Genomic DNA, 21,264 nt, shown 5'->3' on the forward strand with positions numbered 1-21,264 from the left:
GCTATGAAGACAACAGTCTTTTCCAGCGATTTTGCTTTCTGGAAAAATCTGGGCATCAATGGGAAGGGTGGGAATGCATAAGAGAGACCCGGGGGCCAATCGTGTACAAGTGCATCTCTCGGGGGATGTCCCAGAGGTGGTATTACGGCAAAGTAGCTTCTGCATTTTGAATTGATGTGGCTGGCAAAGAGGTCGCAGCAAGGCTGGCCCCATTTAGAAAAATCAACTCCGCAACCTGTTGTTTGAGAGACCACTCGTGAGGGAGCAATATCACCCTGCTTAGCTTGTACGCTATCACGTTGGATTTCCCCGGGATGTGCGTTACTAACAGAAAACACTGGGATGACACAGCCCATTGCCAGACCCAGAGGGCTTCTCGACAAAGGGGGTAAGACTTGGTTCCACCTTGCTTGTTCAAGTACCAGACTACTGACATGTTGTCCATCTGAATTGCAATAGTTCCTAGAGGAAGAGTCCTGAAAGTACTGCAACACCAGAAGTACCGCTCTCAACCCCAGAACATTGATATGCAGATGTGACTCTTGATCAGTCCATGTGCCTTGGGCAGTCTTTCCCTGAAAATGCCCCCCACCCTATCAGGGAAGCGTCCATGGTCACAGTGGCTATTGGGGGGGGGGGTGACAAAGGGTCTTCCGATTGTGACATGGAGACGTCAACCACTACCGAAGGTTTCTCTTGCAAGAATCCATGATGAGAATCATGTGGTGCATCGGTAGTTTCTGGTAAGGCCACTGAGCAAAGAGGAACCACTGAAGAATTCGCATATACATCCTTGCGAGTGGTATAGCCAGGATTGCTGCTGCCATCAAACCTAGCACCTTCAAGACCTCTGCTGCTGTAGCTTTGTTCTGACACCAGTGAGCTGACGTGTTGGCGGAGAAATGAGACTTTCGATTGGAAGACGAAGAATGGCAGTTGAGGTATCTAACTCTGCTCTATAAAAACAGTATGCTGCGATGGCGATAAGGCAGACTTTTCAAAGTTGATTGTAAAGCCTAATTGATGGCAGAATGTCAGAGTGTATTGTGTTGCCCGAGTCAATTGATGCCTGGTGGTAGCGGTGAGGAGCCAATCGTCTAGGTATGGAAACACCTGGAATCCTAGACGCCTCAGGTGAGCCGTGACCACTGCCATGCATTTGATGAACACTCTGGGGGCTGTAGTGAGACCAAAGGGCAGGGCTCGGAAATGGTAATGATTGGCTCCCAGCCGGAAAAGCAGGTGATCTCTGGAGCGTCTGTTCATCTTTATGTGCTAGTACGCGTCCTTGAGATCTATGGAGCACATCCAATCGCCTTTCCCTAGGAAGGGAAGAATGGACTGAAGTGTGACCATTCAGAACTTCTCTTTCTTTACGAACTGGTTGAGTCTGCTGAGGTCCAAGATAGGTCTTCAGTCCCCTGTTTTCTTTGGTACCAAAAAGAATCTCGAGTAAGTTCCGAATCCAACTTGGTCTGCTGGGACTGGTTGGATGTGTTTTTTCTAGCAATCTGTGGACCTCTACGATTGCTTGCTCCCTGAGACTGGGTGGAACATCTGGGATTCTGTTTACAGGAATGGGAGGGGAAGAGAACGGTATGAAATAACCTCTGGAAATGATGCTTTGTACCCATGTATCTGATGTTATGTTTAGCCAGGCTTCTGGGTACAAAGACAAGTGACCCCCGACTGCCTCCAGAGCCGAACAGCCGGACCCCCTTTCAGGGGCACCGGTAGGGTTGACCAGAGAACTGACCCCTGTCACCCTGCTGCTGCGGAGCCCCTCTGCCGCGGGGATGGCATCTTCCGTTATAACCCCCTCCTCTGCCTCTAGAGGGGGTTTCTCCACGTGTATCCGGAAAGGCTCCCTGTGCTTTTTGGAATCACATTTTCCCTCCCCTAGGGCCCTTGGGGTTGGGCTGAGTAGGGGTAAAAAAACGGACTCAAACAGCAGATAAGGTCTTGCCTTCCTGCTCACACTTGGTTACAGTTTCCTTTACTTTGGGCCCAAACAGTGATGAGCCATCGAATGGGGTGTTGATAAAGGAAGACTTAAAGGGTTCCGCAAAGGAACAGAGACGCATCCAGGCTCGTCTTTGCAGAGCAATGCCCGAACTAGCGGCTCTACTCGAACCATCAGCTGCATAAGTTATGAGACGCATGGACGAGTTCACAACTGAGTTTAGGGTAGTGAGCTGTGTGTTGACTGTCGGCAACCCCTGCAGCTACCATACCCTGGAGAGTACCTCCTAGCTCTTTCAGATGATCTCTTTGTAGTCTCGTAAAATGGGTTAAGTAGTTCAGTAAATCGCAGAGAAAAAGTCGCTGAACTAAACATGCGTTTCCCATATCTATCCATGATCCTAGAATCTCTGTTAGGAGGATAGATAAATGCAGATGTTTCAGACACTTCCTTTTTGGTGGCTGCAGCTACCACCATGGCATCAACAGGCACTCCCTTGGTCAAAAAGGGCTTGTCCACTGGGGCAGACATGAATTTATTTGGCTTGCGAGGGACAGGTTCCATGGCCTCCGGTGACTCCCATGCCTTACGAGAGATCAGTTCCATGAGCTCGTCATAAGGCGGAGACACCCAAGAAGTGGATGGTTGAGACTCAAAAGCCTTCAAGAGCATGGACTAGTCCTCAGTAGGGGTCTTGGACTACCAATCGCCCCTCTAAGGATCTCTAATATCTCTGCAAAGGAGATATCCTCAGAGGGGGATCGAGGGGACCCTTCTGACTCATCCAAGTCCGTGTCAGATGTCAAAGACTCCTGTGGGGAGTCTAAGTGCCTCCTCTTGCACAGTCCCTTCCTGGGCACCACCTCAGTGGGGGGATCTGGGGAGGTCTAAGAAGAGCAGGGGACGCCCTGTGGGGATACTTGAGGCTCAGGGTCTCTACGCTTAGGGGGACCGGTAGACGAAGAAGCAGACATAGGAGCTTGAGGGGAGAGGGAAGGCCGAACCTATGCTGACGTCTTGGGAGACAGGACTCTCCTCATAGCATCGAAGGCACCATGGCTCTAACGAGAAGGGGTAGACTGACCCGAAAAGACAGTCTAATCCTCCCGCACCAAAACCATGGGCTCCAAGCCCGAGGTAGGAGCTGAGCTCATCTGAGCCAAAGCCCAGAGAGGAAGAGTCGGCACTGACAAATCAGTCTGACTATCTTCCCTGGACCCGATGGGAGAGCGCCGGCTCTTAAGAGTCCTCAGTCGGCGCAGAGGACATCCGAGTAGATGGAGCCGATAACACCGGTGCGGGTGTCGGCTCCAAAGGTTCGGCAATCATAGGTTCGGGTTCCTTCGGCTCAGAGGGTCCACTACGGCTTGGAGGAGTAGACAAATCCAGTTCAATGGTCTTCGCCACTAACGAAATGGTCGAGCTGACAACAATTTGGAAAGTCCTGGTGCCTGTAAAAGCTTCTGCACTAGCCGATCCATGTCCAAATCCGAAAGGCTGACTGAAGACTTAGATGAATGCACCGAAGGTGCTGACTGGAGCAGAGGAGAAGAGGGAACCTCAGACACCGGCTCAAAGACTGGGAGCTGGCTCTGAATCAAAGGGACACTTGGTTCTGAGGTCTGTGGAACCGATGACCCTGTACCCTCTGAAGTTCTTGCCTTTTTTGCAACTTTTGGGATCTGAAGAAATGCTAGCACCTTCCTGGCTACTCAACACCTCAGAAAAGGAATGCTGCAGTAATCCCCTGTCAATTAGCTTCCTCCTTCTCTCCAAGAGGACTCTTCAAGAAAAGGAATGTCAAATGCTGCAAAGCGTCTTGGAGGTGTTTAGCCCCTAGACAGTAAACACATTGAATGCATCTGTCAGTGACGGACATTTCCTGACCACAATCTGGGCATTTCTTGAATCCTGATTTGGGATGGGACTTTTCCTTGTCATCCGACATACTCTAAACAGTACAATACAAAAAACAGTATACTGAAAATTAGTAGGGTGAAGTCTTTCCTTTCTTTGTAAAGACCCCACTAACAAAGGAAAGCAACTAAGCCCACACCGGGCACTATCTATGACAGTTAAACTATAACTTACAAATACAGGGCTAAACAGGCCCACTGAGAAAAATCTGACTAGAAGAAAATAGTGATCAACTCTAAATAGGGCTAAAAGGCCCACACAAAACGACTAAGCCAACAGGGCACTAACTATCCCAAACTACTAATTCTGTTATTATAATTTTAACACTAATACCCAAACTATATACAAGAACAATATCTAAGAGAAAAAAAAGATTTCTATCAAAAACTTGCTATTTTTTTCACAAATGGTCTGAGCTAGCCGGATCACTGAGATCTCTCTTGCCATGGCAAATTAGATCTGAGGTAATTCCAGCAGTGCATTCTGGAATAAGGGGCTTGGTTTCGAGCTACTGGCAAACCTTGAGCTTTGCTATTGGCCGTGTTGGAGCAGAGGATCGGCTCTGAACCCATCAGTGAGAATAAACGGAGAGATTTAACAACTTCACATTGAAAGGTTTAAATATATTTAATAAATAATAGAGGAACAAGCAATACAAAATATATATTCACAGTGAGAGTTCAAAACTACAGGAAATATTTAAAACATTGCAGGACAGCCTCAAATAAACAAAAATCTAAACTAAGCTTTACTATATTCCTGACTGCATCTAAAGAGTTACTATAACCTTGAAACTTACTTCATTAGAGCAAGGCAGATGTGTGGTGAATGGTTCTTGTTAGGCTCAAGACAGAATACAGAACGCTGTCTCAAGAGAATTCTCAAATTAATATCTCACAAATATTACTGCTGGGATGATATAATTTCTTGTCATATGACTCTACCCCAGGTGAAACCCCCACTGCTGGAAGCTGCCAGTATTTAGCATCTACCTGTGAAAATACAAAGACTTCAAATCTTTGGCAGATGCTGGAAGTCATAAAACAATTGTATTCCTCCATATTTCAAGACTAGTAATTATTTCACCCTAAAGACAATACAGAAAGCTTTTCAGCACAGACTCCGTCTCTAGCCTAGCCTATAAAGTAATTTAATCTCAGTTATTTGCCTGAAGTTTGCTGGACTGAAAACTTCCTGTTAAAATATATACATTTAAACAGTTACAGTAGTGCATGTACATTTCTCTTCACTCCAGTACAGCATGCTGTGGATGCATTTTAAATACACTTAGAAAATACCTTTTCAACACACTTGTGTACCAGCAGTTTGAAATACACATGACATACAGTTCTAATACATCTGTAACAAAAGGATCTTATATGAATCATCCTGATATTCACAGATGACAATTTACAAAATTCCAGATAGCTGGGCTGGCAGTAGCTCATTTCATCACAGTCTTCCTTTTCTCTACAAGTGTTTTTTGAGAATCTGTTAGGAGAACAAAAAGAACTTGCCTACCCACAGGTGCATCCCTTCTGCCATGACTGTGGTTAAAAGCTCAGTCCACAATGATCCTGTGTTGGTAGATCAGCTTGAAATCCATTTCCTGAAGAGAATCTGAATGGTGACTTGGGAATCTGCGACATTATCAATTCCTTTTGTGAATTAGTATGAAGAACGTGTCCCTCTCAATGGCCCAGTTTCAGACTTTCAAGATATTCCATGATGGGGGGGGCAGACAAATGTCAAAGAAAAGCTGAAAAGGTGACAAACCAAAGAAAGCCTAAAAGCAGGACCCTGCTAATGTAGTTGCATTTAAAAATGCCACTGCTTAAAATCCATATATGGGGCATCCAAAAATAAGCATTCCATTTCAACCAACCCAAACAGTTTTGGAACCTACAGTCATTTCTTAAAAATCTTACCTAAATCAACAGCTGACAAAAACGCAAACATACTGTAAAATTCCATTACAAATTTAATCTCATCTTCTCCAAATATCAAAACTGGCAATTCCCCCATTTCCAGTACCCTTCTATACAAGAAATCTATTAATTCATCTTTCCATTTTAAATAGGTTAAACATAAAAATGCTCAAAATACCTTGGAAAAAATGAGCTTTAATCCTTTTGTTCACACACTTCATCTTATGTTCTTAAAAATGGGCAGCTTAGTATTTCCTAACACAGCCTACCACTGGTATTGTGCCATTTAGTTTTGAACATGCCACAATATGGCCACTGCTCAAGGTCCTAGTCTCCTGCATTTGCAACAGATTACTGTCCAACAGTTGCTCATGAGCTAAAATACCAGAAAACATTCTCTACCCAAAATTACATAATGTGTCACACTCCAAAAACATAACTTCTGTTCCAAATTCATCATTATAACAGCCATCTTTAGAATCACAGAACCATAGGCAATATAAGGCAATTGGGCCATGTGGTCATTTACACCTTGCCAGTAACTATCTTCGGACTTTACCTCATTTTTTCCAAGTAGAAATAGGTCACCCATAGCTTTAAAAATTTGGAATGGTAAGGAAAGCCTTCTATGTAGCATGCCTCACAAGCAAGGGCATAGCATCCAGGTCAAGGGATTTTACAACTCCACTGTACTCTAGCCTCATCAGACTTGTAATAGAGTATAATGTACCTCATCAGATACCTGCAGCAGCTGGAGAGACCTCAGAGGCTTCTCACTAAGAAAACCCAGGGATTCCAAATCATGACCTGCACAGACAGGCTGAAAGCCCTGTCACTATCTTATAGGCTGCTGAGAGGTAACTTGTGCCTGGCCTATAGGGCAATCTCCAACCCTGCCCTAATAGAAGTACTGCACATCCACAAGTCAAATGGCACAACAGTCACTCACTGTATGGCTCTCAACCTGGCTTGTGACACTAACAGAACATGATGGAGAGAGAGATGCATCTTCCAGAGACTGCCGCTTCCCTGGAATAGACTTTCTATTTATGTAAAATGGAGCTCCTCAATGATCCTATTCAAACGTAACCTAGATAACTGGATGGAAAGGGGGGGTAGCCTGTGTCGATCACAGACCCACTCTGATTATAAATACGTTCTGCAAACTACCCAAGAAAAACAAATGGGGATACTTGGGATCAACATGGCTAGGCTTGTACATACTCTAGGGCTGTTAGCCTAGTAACATCCTATGAACCTATGGAAAAAAAAGTACACTTACATGTGCACTTTTCATTGACTTAAATGAACCTTTGACATAGTGGACAATAACATTCGTATCAAAAAGCTTTCCTAGTGAGGATTCTCTGACACATACAACAGGGTCTTTACAGTTCACATCTAACCCTGCTATGATGGACTTCATTTAAATGTGGTGTTCCCCGAAGATCTTAACTGCATTTTTTAAATTAACACTGGAAGCAAACCTTCAGAGACTTCAGTCTCATTTGGAACTATCAAACAACTTACCAACTGTTCTAAAGCAAATGTAATGCTGTTGGGCCCACCATAAAGACTTGGTACGGCACCATAAAGACTTGGTACGGCACAAAAACTTTTATCAAGCATCCTCTGTGCAATCTACTTTGCATGGCCAATGTTCAGAAGTACCCTGAAGTTTTGCTAGACTAAAAACTCAACCTAGCACACAATTGGCAATGTTTTCAACAAACTTAATGTCTCTTACAAGTTTTCATACTTAAAGTCATGAATGATACTGAGATAAATGTACTTATTCCCAGACACATGAATTACCAATTACTTCTTTAAACCCATCTCAAAAACACTGCTTTATCACAAGTTACTGCAAAAGAACTATATGATTTACCCAATAGTGGAAGACACTACTGCCTAGCTACATTTAAAGCAAACTAGCCACCAAGTATGGCTATAGCTATCTCCCCACTAAATTCCCTGGCCTTTTAACAGCTACACAACTACTGTGGCATTCCACTATGAAATAACACACACTTAACTCCAATTAGTACGACATCTTCTCAAGTAGAACTGAATTAAATCTATGAAGAACAGAAAGATATTTTTCAAAACTTGCCCCTACAAGCTGGAATGCTACCACTGAAGGATGGGGTCTAACAACTACCTTCATTATACAAAGTAACTTGAGTTAACACAATATATATAATTGCACTTGCTTCTTTGATTATGATTTAATGGTTCTTCACTCACTTAATGGTTATACTACAATTGTCAAAACAAGTTTCAGCTTTGCAGCTTTAACAGTATTACCGTTGACAAAGTGTGAAATTTGATTTACTGTGAAACCTTACAGTAACCAAACATTTGACGTGTATTATAATGACAAATTCTTCAATTGTAAGTGTTACTGCCTTTTGACATGGATTGTGACTGAAAGCTCATCTACCTGGTTACAAATATAAAGTAATAAAATAAATAAAAAGGCACCCCCCCCTCCCTTCCTATTCCAATACTAGGCCACTGGCTTGACTTTCTAACCATAGACCATTCTCCAGTCTATGCTATTCTCCAAATCTACATATGGTTATACAAATAAACAAAATAAAAATGAATGACCAACATCAGGCAAGTTTACCCCCCCCCCCCCCCCAAAAAATCTCATACCTCAGCACAGCCCTCAGAATCATTTCTGAACTACCCTTCAAAGCCCACAAGATGAAATGAACTGTCATCTCCTCCAGAAGTTCAACGTGAAGCACCCTCTAAAGACATTCAAGTTCCTCTGGAACATGACTGAAAGACTCCACCCCCCACTTTGGGATAAACTAGTATCACTCATCAATTTCTATGATGAAGTTATGTGGGGAAAGGGGAAATGCCATCTCAGGCTTGCGTGGCATGTCTACTACTTAAGAAACAGGTGATAAAGTAACAAATCTATGGAAGAAGACACTGCAACCTATAAAAATATGCACAATCTGGAGCACCCTTATGGGTATACATAACAATAGGCTGGTAAAAATAATGTCCGCCATCAGTCCCAATAGGGGGAGCAAGGTGTCAACAGCTACCCCAGTCTGCTAGCCTACCCAGCAGACCAAAGTCAGGATCTATTGGGGTATCTCCTTAAGAAGAGATAAGCACCCAATGAAGGAAATTCTCTACATGAGGGGCAGAGATGACTTCTCTCTAATTACAGACACTTGCCCCACCACCACCACCACCAAAAAGAACTGCAGCCGTGGTACAGGTTGTGACAGGCTAGCAATCAAGGAGACTCAATCCTCATCACTGCCTCCGGTGAGGGACAGTCACTAACGGCAAAGATGGATTCACACAGTATTTTCAGATGCAGCTCCCTGCACCAAGCACAATTACCCTTAAGAGAACACAGGGAGCACGCTCCAGACCTGGGGCCGGACTCTCTCCAGGCCCACACAAACTTCCTTTAGAGCTCTGTGTCCCTGTTCACATTAGCCGACACATACACTTGGACATTTGAGTACACACACCTGGGAAAAGCTAGCACAGATTTACTAGTTGTGTCCCTTCTGCCCAGACTCTGAGGTAATCATGCTGCCACCAGTCAGCTACCCTAAGCCTTTTACAAAGAGTACCCAATTACGCTGTAAAATTAATACTAATACAAATAGTAGGGTGTGACCAAAGCAGCAAGGCTTTCAGAAGCGGCCACAGTGTCACACTCAAGATGCTGAAAGTATTCTCTAAAGGACCAGCCACAATGAAAGGTGTTAAAATATTTAATGATAAATAATAAAATAGAAAACATGAGAATCCTGAATACAATAAACAGTTCCAACCACAGAGATATAAAAAATACAGTTGGATAGTTTCGCACAGATGAAGAAAACAATACTAAACTATTCTCACTAATGTCCCTGACTAAAGAATTACTGATCCCTGACCACTTACTAAAGCAAGGTAAGCTGATGTGTGCCACATATCTTACCACAGCAAAAGCCAGACTATGTGTGTCTTTGTGTGGATGTGTGAAATATACATCCTGTCAGAAATCTTTCCGGTCAGATTCTAAAGTGCTGCTGGCAAGGGTTCCAAAGAAACCAGATGTGGGTTAGAGAATGCCATCACATCTGGTCACCTGATTCTGGTACAATACACACACAAACCTTTGGCAAAATCTGTGGCAGGATCTGAAAGCTATAACAATTTCATTTTTTTCACCCTCCCAGGGTTCTCAAACACACATACGATGTTTACAACAAATACAACCCAATATACATGCATACATTCTTTCTGTCCAGCAGGACCTACTGGTGATGCATTTTAACACAAGTAACTTTACAAATATATTTTTAAACATCTGTCCAACCCATTGTGATAGTCAAATAAAATTCTTTACAAAACTCCAGCTAGCTATGCTGGAATATGTACACATATACTGCCCTACTCTTCCTGGCACAGACGGCACTACCTCATAACATCACACAGAGCAACAGAGCCTCTGATATTCAACTCTGGCTGAACTACCATCCAAATATTCAGTTATGAGAAGATCAGACCCATCTCTCTATGACTGCACCAAACTACGGTAATGGCATGAAAGACGGTACAAAAGCTAGCACTTTGTTCTGGACAGAAAGCAGAATTAAGACAAACTGCGGGCATCTCCTTTGTAGCTCCCCTAAACAATATTCTAAACAGGCATTCATCATCTTATCCATCAACACTATCCAAACCCCTGAGGCGTGAAAATATCAGGATCTGAAGGTGTGACTATTCAGAATCCAAGTTAATAGAAGTGTATGTTGAAGTCACTACCCCCACCCCCACCGCACACACAGACACACCCCCAAATGCTTTTAGCAAGAGGCATGAAAGAACCACCTACTTCTTTCTGAGGCTGGAACATGGCTCCTTAGAGTGAGAGAGGACTGTCACAATAGCTCTTATAACTCCATAAGATCTGCTAGTGAAGCCATTAATGCAGATTAGTCAAGTGAAAAGTAGTTGTTTGCAATCGCATCCAGTTGGGGCCAATCTAGTGAATTAGCCTCTCACTGGAAAGTTCTAGCTAGTAGTCCAAGAACATTTGGGTTCCTTGTCCAAAGACCACTTTTTGAGACGAATCAAAGAAACCCAGAGGGGGCAATACTGCCTAATGCTTAGGTGATCTTCTCAGCGAGGAAGTTTTCTTCTCCCCTGGATGGCTCACAGAAGAGGACACATTCCAGAATTTGAGCATCAGCATTCCTTGATGGATTTTTTTTCTCCAAGAACTTTAGTGATGTCCTCTAGTGCAGAACAACTTCTACCTTGAGTCACTGCATCAGCAGTGAAATATACAGATGAAAATATGTAATACTACAGAAGAAAGTCAAAGTTTTCCCCATGGACTTGTTCCCCAGAATCTGACAGTACCAAAACCTATTCCAAAGCCTAGTTTGTGCCAGTAGCATAAAGGGATAAAACCCTGCCTACATCCCAGGAGACCAGAGCTCAATTAGGTCAATAGAGGGAAGACAGGATTATGACTATCCAAAGCCAGCGACATTAGCTCTTGTTGCATGTGGAAAAGCATACATGCACCAACTGACAGCATAGGTGGTCCTTGCAGCAACAAGTACTCACTTCACCATCAGGAAGTTGGGCCATAATAAATACCATCACTATTAGGAAGCCAGTAGGAGAACAAACTGCCCCCATACTGCTGCTTGAATGACAGCCTCCCTTCAGACTGCTTGTCTTGGCTCTGTATGGAATCCTCCAACACATAAGTGGGAAATGCATGAGACTTGGTCATAAAGGACAGGGACAAAAATCATGCAAACTATTTCGATGCCTTGTCCATAATTAAGGAACTGGAAAGTGGGAGAGGTGAGACCACTAGCGGACTAAATTAACGCACACAAAAAACATGACCAAATCTCTTCATAGCTTTTCATCCCTCTTCAGGGGAAGCAAGGACAAAATTCATCCACCTACTTACCCAATTTTGGACTGAAGAAATCAAATGGAAATTGGCTTTAGGGTGGTTACAAAGTCAGGGGGGTTTATAAAGGCTATACACCTTTTTAAAGGCAGTAAAACAATGTCTGGGTGCTTCCAGGTAGCAAAAACATCCAAGAACGGGCAAAAAATGAAAACCCTGAAAAGTTTTTACTCTGCAAATAACAAATTTAATTTGGTTCATGGATTTGCCACACATTCCCAAAAAGGTTTGCAATATGTCCCATAAAGTCGCATTCCTCTCTTTACAAACCATGCCATTTTTTACCCAAATAAAAACTACATTTCTAATCTTATTTCTTAAGGACTTCTATGCCTAGCCAATTACTCTTCTCGTGTAAGCATAATATGCTCAAGTTTCACTCTGTCACCATACTTGTCACTTAATTTCCAGATTCAGTTGTGTATCTCATCCCTTAAGCCCTCAGCCATCTCCAGCTCTTAAAATGAAATAATTTTGCTTAAAATTGAAAAAAGCTGCAGTCACTGCCAGCTGTTGGAACAGGGATGGTTAATCATTCTGAAATAATAATAATAATAATAATAAAGGTCATCATAGCAATATTTTAATCATCAAAATAGGTCGTAAACCATTTTAGCACAGCTTCACAACCAGGAGGGATTGAGCTGATGAGAAAGCAGTCATCTTGTTCTGGCATTGGTTAGTGCCTGCTTATCTCAGAACACTGGCATCATACCCTTACCCATGAAAGCTCATTTCTTTTAGATACACTGCTTTTGAACAACCTAGATGTAAATTAAACTGATGCAGGGATATCAAGGACACTTCCAGTAGATCACTACAGTACACAACCCTGACTCACTTTGAACAGTTGAAATCAACACTGCAGTAAGTGAAAAAAAATTAACATGAATTTAGCACATTTTATTCAAACCTCCCAGAGTGTTAAGCCTAATACATACATAAACTTACACTAAGTAATCCTTAACATCTTCCACTGTTATGTCACCAGAAGCATCTAGCATGATATCACCACTGCTGTTGGGAGAGTCAAGCCCCACAGGGGAAAATGAGGCTTGAAATTCATCAATTACTCCTGAAAGAAAAATGAAAAACTGTATTAATCTTTAAGAAAGCAGCATCTCATTACACTTGGTTTTACCAACTATTCTCTGCAAATAAAGAAAAAGGCCACCAAAGCAAACAAAACCAAAGAACATGTCATTTATGCTTAAAATTGGAGTAAACCCCAAACAAATCAAAATACATCCAGTTAATATCAACTGCAAAAGCAAACATTAATGTCAAAGGTTATTATCAAAACATACCAATTAAATAGGATTAAAAATATGTAGCGCACATGCTCTCCAAGGTCTCAGATGTCACATTAACCCTGATGGATTTGCTGAAACATCTGATTTCCAAGACTTCAAGTAAAGCAGATTTCCATCTGCCTTCCTGTATTCAGTTTTATTTTTATACAAATGCTATACTGTCTTTCTTGCTCTGATGGCTACATAATAAATGTGCATCTATAGTGTTGTTCAGAAACAAATATTTCAACGTGGAGAGGGGGGCAAGTTAGCCAGTGCAGACATCCGAAAAGTTGTAAAGTAGCATTTGTGCTTGAATACAACAGAAGGAATACTTACTAGAAAACATTCCACCCAGGGTACACATTAACATATAAATATACTAATGAATGAAACTGATTTTTAGCAACCAAAGATTCACTTTGTGCAAGTATATAGCATTTACTCTAGCATATGCATCTCCTCTAAGATTTTCAGCTAAAACAATTACATTGTCCTCTCATTTTAATCTGTGCCCGATGCCCTGACTACATCACTCATTATTCCCTGTATAATTTCAAGCTTTAAGCAGGATGTAAACTTTTGTCAACATACGGTATTTTTTTTCTGGGCTCCTCATTCACTAGTCATGTCACTTATCCGGATTTTATCTGGACTATCCAGAAATCAGAAAGATTGCCTGGTAGCCTGGAAAAGCATTTTTCCTAAATTGTTTTAAGGAATTTATGCAGCTTTGTTAATCGGCTGTTTTGTCATTTCTGAAGTAATTGATATGTTTTTATTTTTTCAGTAACAGCATCACTGGATCCCCAAAACTGTGAATTAGCCTCTCACTGGAAAGTTCTCTGCACAAACTCCAGCATTCTGTTTAACAAAACAGAATACAGGTATTTGTTAAAATTCAGACTTTTCAAAAGAAACGCATTGTTACTGTGATACATTAAGGGAAAAATCCCACTTTCCCCTCAAATAAAAATTAAGTCACAAAATGGGCATGGATGTGGGCAGAGAGGGCGGGGAAAGGGGATAGGACAGGTAGAGTTACAGGTGGTGGCAGGATGTGTGGCCTCTGCCCAGTTTCAACCGCAGCAAAAGGCATCATTCACTGATGTTACAGCTGGGGTCTTAGTTGTGTTGGTCAATTGCAGTTTGACTGTTTATTAGGATTGCTTAACCTCAGGCATAATTAGCATATGCCAAGTACAAGCACTTAATGAAAAATTAAGCAGTGAGAGAGAGAAAGATAGCTCAAGACGACAGCCCAACTGTTAGAGTCTGCAAAGAACCTCTCAAAGCAAGTTCAGATGCTACCTACAACTGAAGATTTACTATGAATAGACAATACTTTTTTGCTGGCCTGTTTAACAGATACTCCCTTTCCAAAAATCACTATAAAATTCGGGTAACAAAAGTAACCTGCAGGCTATTTCAGTGACCATTAGATGCAACACAGAATCTGTTCTGGACAAAATGCCACTTCACAGCAAGTAGTATCCCAACACAGCATATGCACACCTATGAGCAATTTACAGCATCATCAGTTTAAATAAAGAGCGTGTCCAAGATGCGTGAGGAAACCAAATCACTGAGAAAACTTACACCCACACAAACTGGAAGGGCATGCATACTCCATAAAGAAGGTACCCAAGGAAGAGCTAAATGGAAGAACCAAGAGCAATGAGGCAGCAATTCTAACTACTGCACCACTGTAGCACCCAGTTCAGTAAATACTCTACTTTAAATCTTCCAACAGCTGATCTACGAGGAAGGGAAATGGTCAGGATACAAAGACTAATAAATCTCCCTCTACTAGGAAAACAAACATTCCTGTTTGTCTCGCCCATAATTAGTTTATTACAAATGCTGTTTAACTCTGCAACAAAAATGTTATAGCATGTAATTACAAGTCAGAAGAAACATTCACTCATTCTCTGATGCTGTTGTTGTCTTTCGGCTCTTTCCGGTTAGGGGTCGCCACAGCGGAAGTCTGGTCCACTAATGATTGTCAGTAGATTTCCACTAACGCCGAGGTGCCAGCTCGACGTTCAACCTTCAACGAAGGGACGCCCATTTACGCATGTCTTTCGAACACCCACCCAACCGCGGGGAGGACATGCAAACTCCACACAGAAGGCACTCCCCGCATTCCAGCAGAAAATCAAACGGGAGAACCTCTTGCTGAGGCAACAACGCTACCGCTGCACCACCGCGGAAGGCTCACTCATTCTCTGATAATACGCTTAATTCATTACAGAGACACATACACATATATGTTTAATTGCAAATTATATCCCAGAAAAGACATACAACTCCGTCTTTGGGAGATTACATCTTTATTCTGCCTGGAAAGGTCCCTTACTTAAAAAATAATGTCCCTGCATTCTCTCACCACTTTTTGAAACATTTTATAAATGGCTTGATTTTTTTCTTTTTTTTTTTTTTTTGAAGGCACTGGATCCTTACTTACTTTCTTCCCTTTACTTCGCCTCCACAGTATGCATATTTCAGCCTACTCTATGCTTCTCAGTACAGACCCCTGCCTGAACCATTTCAGCTGCCTATATCCTGAGCAACCCCTATTGTCATCACTCCTGTAGACGTGCAATTATTGCAACTGCAAGTAGATTAAGGGTCACCTGGTCTGCTCAGTATAACCAACTTTCTGCAGCTCACTGGGAGTTCTCTTCCCATGCATCCATGCACCAACTGGAGCCTTCCTTACTGTCAACACCTTTTTTTTCAAGGCACCAAACTTTTTTTTTTTTTTTTTTTACTCTTTAGCAGTAGGTACTGTGTTCCTACTCTATATCAGCGGGGGGAGCAAGCTTTGTAGTAGGGGAGCAATGCTCAAGGAAAGAACATGCCACAAGTGATCTAGAGCTGGGCTGGTGAGTGCAAAGCATCTACTTTGTGCACTTTCTGCATTTTATTTACTTTCATTTTCACTCATCTACTGCTGGTGATTTTGCAACTATTCTTTGTGTTATCCCTAAAAAAACAATGCTGGACCTCAAGTTTATGCTTATCAACGTTAATTATAATTTAAAGAGATGTTCATGCAACATCCTTACCTTGTCCATCTGCTATTAAACAGTTACCTTCAGGACTCTTCAATTTGTAAGTCCCATTGACCTGATTCAGTTTTGGGGATCCAGTGATGCTGTTACTGAAAAAATAAAAACATATCAATTACTTCAGAAATGACAAAACAGCCGATTAACAAAGCCGCATAAATTCCTTAAAACAATTTAGGAAAAATGCTTTACATAACAATCATTAAGGCAAACACATCAACTGCCCACAACTGTGTCACGGCGATTAGTTCAAATTTTCCACATTTTACTTGTTTTTAAACAAAAGGCACATTATAAACCAGGAAAACCAAAGTGTCATAGCAATTCAGTAAGAGGCTGCTATGCTGACTGACTTTTAAAAGGACCCTCTAAAACAAACTAGTGAAGATAAAAAAAAAAAAAAAAAAGACACTAGCTGCATCTACTATATACACAAATTAAAAAAAGCCAACTTATACATCTTTCAGATTTAATTTAAAGCTAGCTAACTAAAGTCTTTTTAGCGAAAAATGCATCAGTCTTAGTAGCACCTCTGGCCAACATGCAGCACAGTTTTTGGTGATAATGTACAACAAGGGACCCTGCTGAACCTGAAGATCCAGAATGATACCAAGTGATGTTATACAAGTCTGTGTTCTCCCCATAACTGACTCTCCCTGCTCTGTACTGCTTTTGAAGCTAAATGCAATTGTGATGGTTTCACAGAAAAATGGGAGTAGTTTGCTTTTTACTCTGTGTGTGTGTGTGTGTGTGTGTGTGTGTGTGTGTGTGTGTGTGTGTGTGTGTGTGTGTCTGTGTGCGTGTATCTGTGTGTACCTTCAGCGGCTTAAAAAACAACTCACATATCAAGATTATGAAGGCAGACAAAGGTGCAGGGATAGTCCTTATGGACACAAGCACCTATGTCAGAAAAATGGAAGCCCTAGCCAACACAGATAATTAGAGTAGCTCCCCAGAAACCGTCATCAAAATTTCTTAGAAATAGATACGATTTATGAATTAAGGGACTTATCACAGAACTGGAAGTTGATTTTGTGTCAGTAAATACTCCTCTTATTGGGAGAATGTTTGGGATTCCCAAAATGCACAAAAAAAAATTGACCCCCCCCCCCTTTAGACAGACTACAGCATCTAAAAAAAAAAATGAAAACTGAGTATATCGTAGCACTTCTAGATTTCTTTCTTAACCTACTAGTACAAAGTTCCCAGTTCTATCTTAAGGACTCCTGGGAACTCCTTTAATGCGATCCACAAAAGCACACCTTTCATAGGTCAGTGCACCATGATATTGTGACCCTTTACAGTAGCATCCCGCACAAGAAGGATTTAGATTCTATCAGAGATAATCTGATGAAACACACCAACCCCCCTCACACAAGAAATGGTTTGAGTGACAATGCTTCATTTTACAACAAGACTACAATAGACAATAGGAAACTTAGATTTCCAATGTCATTTGCAAGTGACAATGTTTTTTGTGAGGTGTTTAAAAAGAACTGGAATATCTTGACAGCAGTGGATGAGCTTAAAGATGTGTTGGAAGACACCCCTCTGTTTTCCTTTTAAAAACAAAAGATGTCTCAAACAACTCTCGGCGGCCCATTGAATCTTCTAGGTTGGAAACCTATACATGCAGAAATTGTGCAGCTTGTAAATTTATACACTCCTTACAACCTTCTACATCTGTACAGTCAGATAGTAATTCAAGCAAAATGTTATGCTGACTGTCGAACTAAGAATGCAGTTTTAGTTTTTGTCAGAAGTGCATGGTTTTTTACATAGGGAAGACCAGCAGAATGTTGAAGGAGCACGTATTGGAACATGATAGAGATATAATTAATAAAAAAGAGAACAGAGCATTGGCCAAGCATGTTGAAGCACAAGGTAGGGACCATACTTTTAAATTCTGTTTTACAGGTCATTACAGAAGGGATAAGAGGGGGTGATGTGAAGAATAGGACCGAAGCAGCTGAGCAAAGATAGATCATCAGGTTTAATGCAGACACATTACCAGGTACAAATGAAGCAGTGTCACTCAAACCATTTCTTAAAGCTACAGCCCTTAGATATTAACTATACAGTTGTATTTTTGTATTTTAAATGAATGTAAATGTGTGTAAAAAATGTGTGTATAAATGTCTTGTTTTTAAAAGTTTTTAATGAGTTTTCGATAATATATTTGTGGTTAGTATGTATTGCTCCCACGGCATTTTAATTCAAAATGAGGGAGGGAGATCTTAGGTGCCTTAATTGCTATCAATGTCTGATTGGTTACTATGCATATATAAAGGGTTATTAGGGTATTCAATGCTGTCTGAGGAAGTGGTCAGAGTGATTGCGAAAGCACGTACGTTTGTTATTTTAATAAAGAGTTTATACCTAGCTGTGGCAAATCAGGCTATAGAAAACATCCCTGGGGACAATGAAACACCTATAAGCAATTAATCTGCCTCTCTGGACTCCACAAACAGAGACACAGGAAGAGGGAAAGTAAGGTGAAAGAGCATTCCCCCAGAACAGCATGCCCATTTAGGAAAGCAGAGGGGATGGTGGGAGGAACCATGGACTAACAGTGACTATACCTGAAACATCTACAATTATGTCAAGGTCCTAACACAACCACATTACGTTTATTGTTGCAGCCATCACTAATGGAAAGACTTGTAGAGCACAGGGACAAGGGGTAGATGGTTTTGACCAAGTTACTTGGACAGAATACCCTGGAGGAAGTAGTAGCAAAATCTGTCCTCGCTATGGATGAAAAAAGTAAACTGTGATGCTTGGAAAAGGTGTGGACAACAGGCTAGGTCTCCACTTTCAGAATGGATTGGGTACTAACTCACTAAGGAAAGCTGAGGTAGCTGCAGTACCACTAATGGAATGAGCTGTGACATCGCATGTCTCAGGAATTGTTTTTATAAAAAGAGAAGCAGAAGGAAAAGCAAATACTGTGAACAAGCCAAAGCCATTATACAAAGTTCTGTTTATCAACAGGTTTTTCCGCCCCGTTTCCTGCAAGGAGACAATCAAATGGATTTTTCATATTTCTTTAGTTCAGTACAAATAGAATCCTAGCAGTTTATGCACACTGAAGGGATAAAAAGGTTTTGGAAGAAAACAGGAAGATAAATTTCTCGATTCAGAGGTAGCTCTGCAACCACCTCAGGCATGAAGGTTGGGTTAAATATGCAAAGTGACCCTGCTTTTGTGAAAAATCAAAAAGGACTCTGCACATTGGGGCTCATCTCCCAAATTTTTAATTTCATTCATTTATTGATCCCAAATGCCCAAAGGATACAACTGCCCCTTTTAAGGAGTGAGCCGGGAGCAGTGACTGATCAAATGACATACTCAGAATCACATAGTAGGAAAATAAAAGTGGAGCCTGGTCTGCAAGGCCATGGAACGTATCAAGGAACTCGTAAACAAAGACATTGGTAACCTCCAAACTCTGGACCCCACCCAGTTTGGGTTTGTGAAAGGCAGATCATGCCTTCTGAACTGGATAGACTTCTTTGAGGCAGTCACCAAAGCCGTAGAGGAGGGTAAAGTGGTTCATACAGCCCATCTTGACCTCGCTTTCAACACCATCCCCCATTCTGGAATTATAGCTAAACTCACTAAACTAGGTATAAATCCCTACATCACAAGATGGGTTGCCAACTGGCTCACTGACAGAACCCACACTGTAAAAGATGCAGACTCCAAATCTGACTTCAAACCAGTGACAAGTGGAGTACCACAGGGTTCTGTCCTGGGACCTCTCCTGTTTGGTATCTTACTTCTCTCAAGTACAGACTAACACAGGACGACTCTGGCTAATGAAGTTCACAGATGACTGCAAACTAGGAGCCACGGTAGAGTCCTCAAATGATGTAGACATCCTACAGAAGGTCCTCACTGAGACAGATGCCTGGTGTCAGGGGCATGGCCTCAAGCTCAACGCCAAAAAGTGCATTGTCATCCCCTTTTGTTAAAAGCTCTGTACCCATGAACTACCACATAAATGGCAGTTTACTTAACGCCAAATGTGTGATGAGACCTTAGGACCCAGGTGGACAGTAGTCTCTCCTTTGATAATCACATCGCCACAGTAGTCAGAAAATCCTTCTATGTGGCACACCATCACAAAAGGGTTCTCATCCAGGAAAGAGGTCATTGGTTCCCCTCTACTCGGCACTCATTGGTTCCCCTCTACTCGGCACTCATTAGACCCATTATAGAGTACAACGCCCCTTTTGGAATGTACCTGACAAGACATCTGCAGCAGCTGGAAAAGCCACAGAAGTAGCTCACAAAGAGGATTATGGGCCTCAAACAGATGCCCTACTCTGACAGTCTCAAAAAACTCCAGCTTTACTGTGTAGCATATCGCCTACTCCGAGGACATCTCTGCCTAATGTATAAAGTTATGTTAAACCCAGAGCTGTTGGACATGCTGCACCTGAAGAAATCCCAATCCCTCTGAGCTACATGATCTAGGGACCTAATATTTGCCACCACAAGTTACAGGCTTGCTGTTCTTGAATTGTTTGTAAAAACATTGAGCAGCCTGCCTGCCCCTGTGGGAGTGGTTACTGACTTGAAACTGTAGTTTTTTTGGCCATTTTGGGTCAATTCCAAACTCCTTCATCTTCCTCTCTTAAAACCTGGTTGCCTTGTGGTTTTGGCGTCTTTTCAGGCTTGTTGGCTGTTGGTGAAGCACCCACCAAGAGAAAACGCTGAGAGAAGAAAGGAGCCACTTTTGAGATTTTAAGTATTTTTCCTCTATTTGCTAAGTTTGTCTGCATAGCAGCCTATTTTGAGCATTTTCTGGCTTGTTAAACTTGATTTCTGCATTAGTAACTGTATTTAGAGCACAACCTAGAGCTGTTTACTGAATTTCCTGTTTGCACTTATTTTTAAAATCGTTTTTTTCTCAAAACTTGCATTTTTATCTGTCTTTGGCCTAGCACGGGGTCATTTACTGCACTGTTATAACTTTTTGATTCTTGTGAACCTCTGCTATCTCTGAAAAAAACAAAAAAAATCTTGCTTTTTTCCCACTTTTCTGAGATTTAAAAAAGTTCAGTTACAGGCTTGCTGTTCTTGAATTGTTTGTAAGTTTCTTGGAGGCCATTTT

At 41.7% G+C, this 21,264-nt stretch overlaps 1 protein-coding gene across 1 annotated transcript in view; it reads right to left on the reverse strand.

The window, feature by feature from the left end:
• The window catches only part of LLGL1 (LLGL scribble cell polarity complex component 1), a 668,031-nt gene that overhangs the window by 80,861 nt on the left and 565,906 nt on the right, over window positions 1–21,264 (reverse strand). Inside the window, exons 13-14 of the mRNA XM_044088928.1 lie at window positions 16,140–16,234; window positions 12,728–12,851 (exon numbers count right to left, since the gene is read on the reverse strand). Coding sequence (XP_043944863.1) covers window positions 12,728–12,851; window positions 16,140–16,234 — 219 coding nt within the window. The remainder of the gene's footprint in view (window positions 1–12,727; window positions 12,852–16,139; window positions 16,235–21,264) is intronic.

This window comes from Protopterus annectens, chromosome 12.part0, assembly GCF_019279795.1.
Source record: "Protopterus annectens isolate FY-2018-M chromosome 12.part0, PAN1.0, whole genome shotgun sequence".
In the NCBI taxonomy this organism is placed as follows: domain Eukaryota; kingdom Metazoa; phylum Chordata; order Ceratodontiformes; family Protopteridae; genus Protopterus; species Protopterus annectens.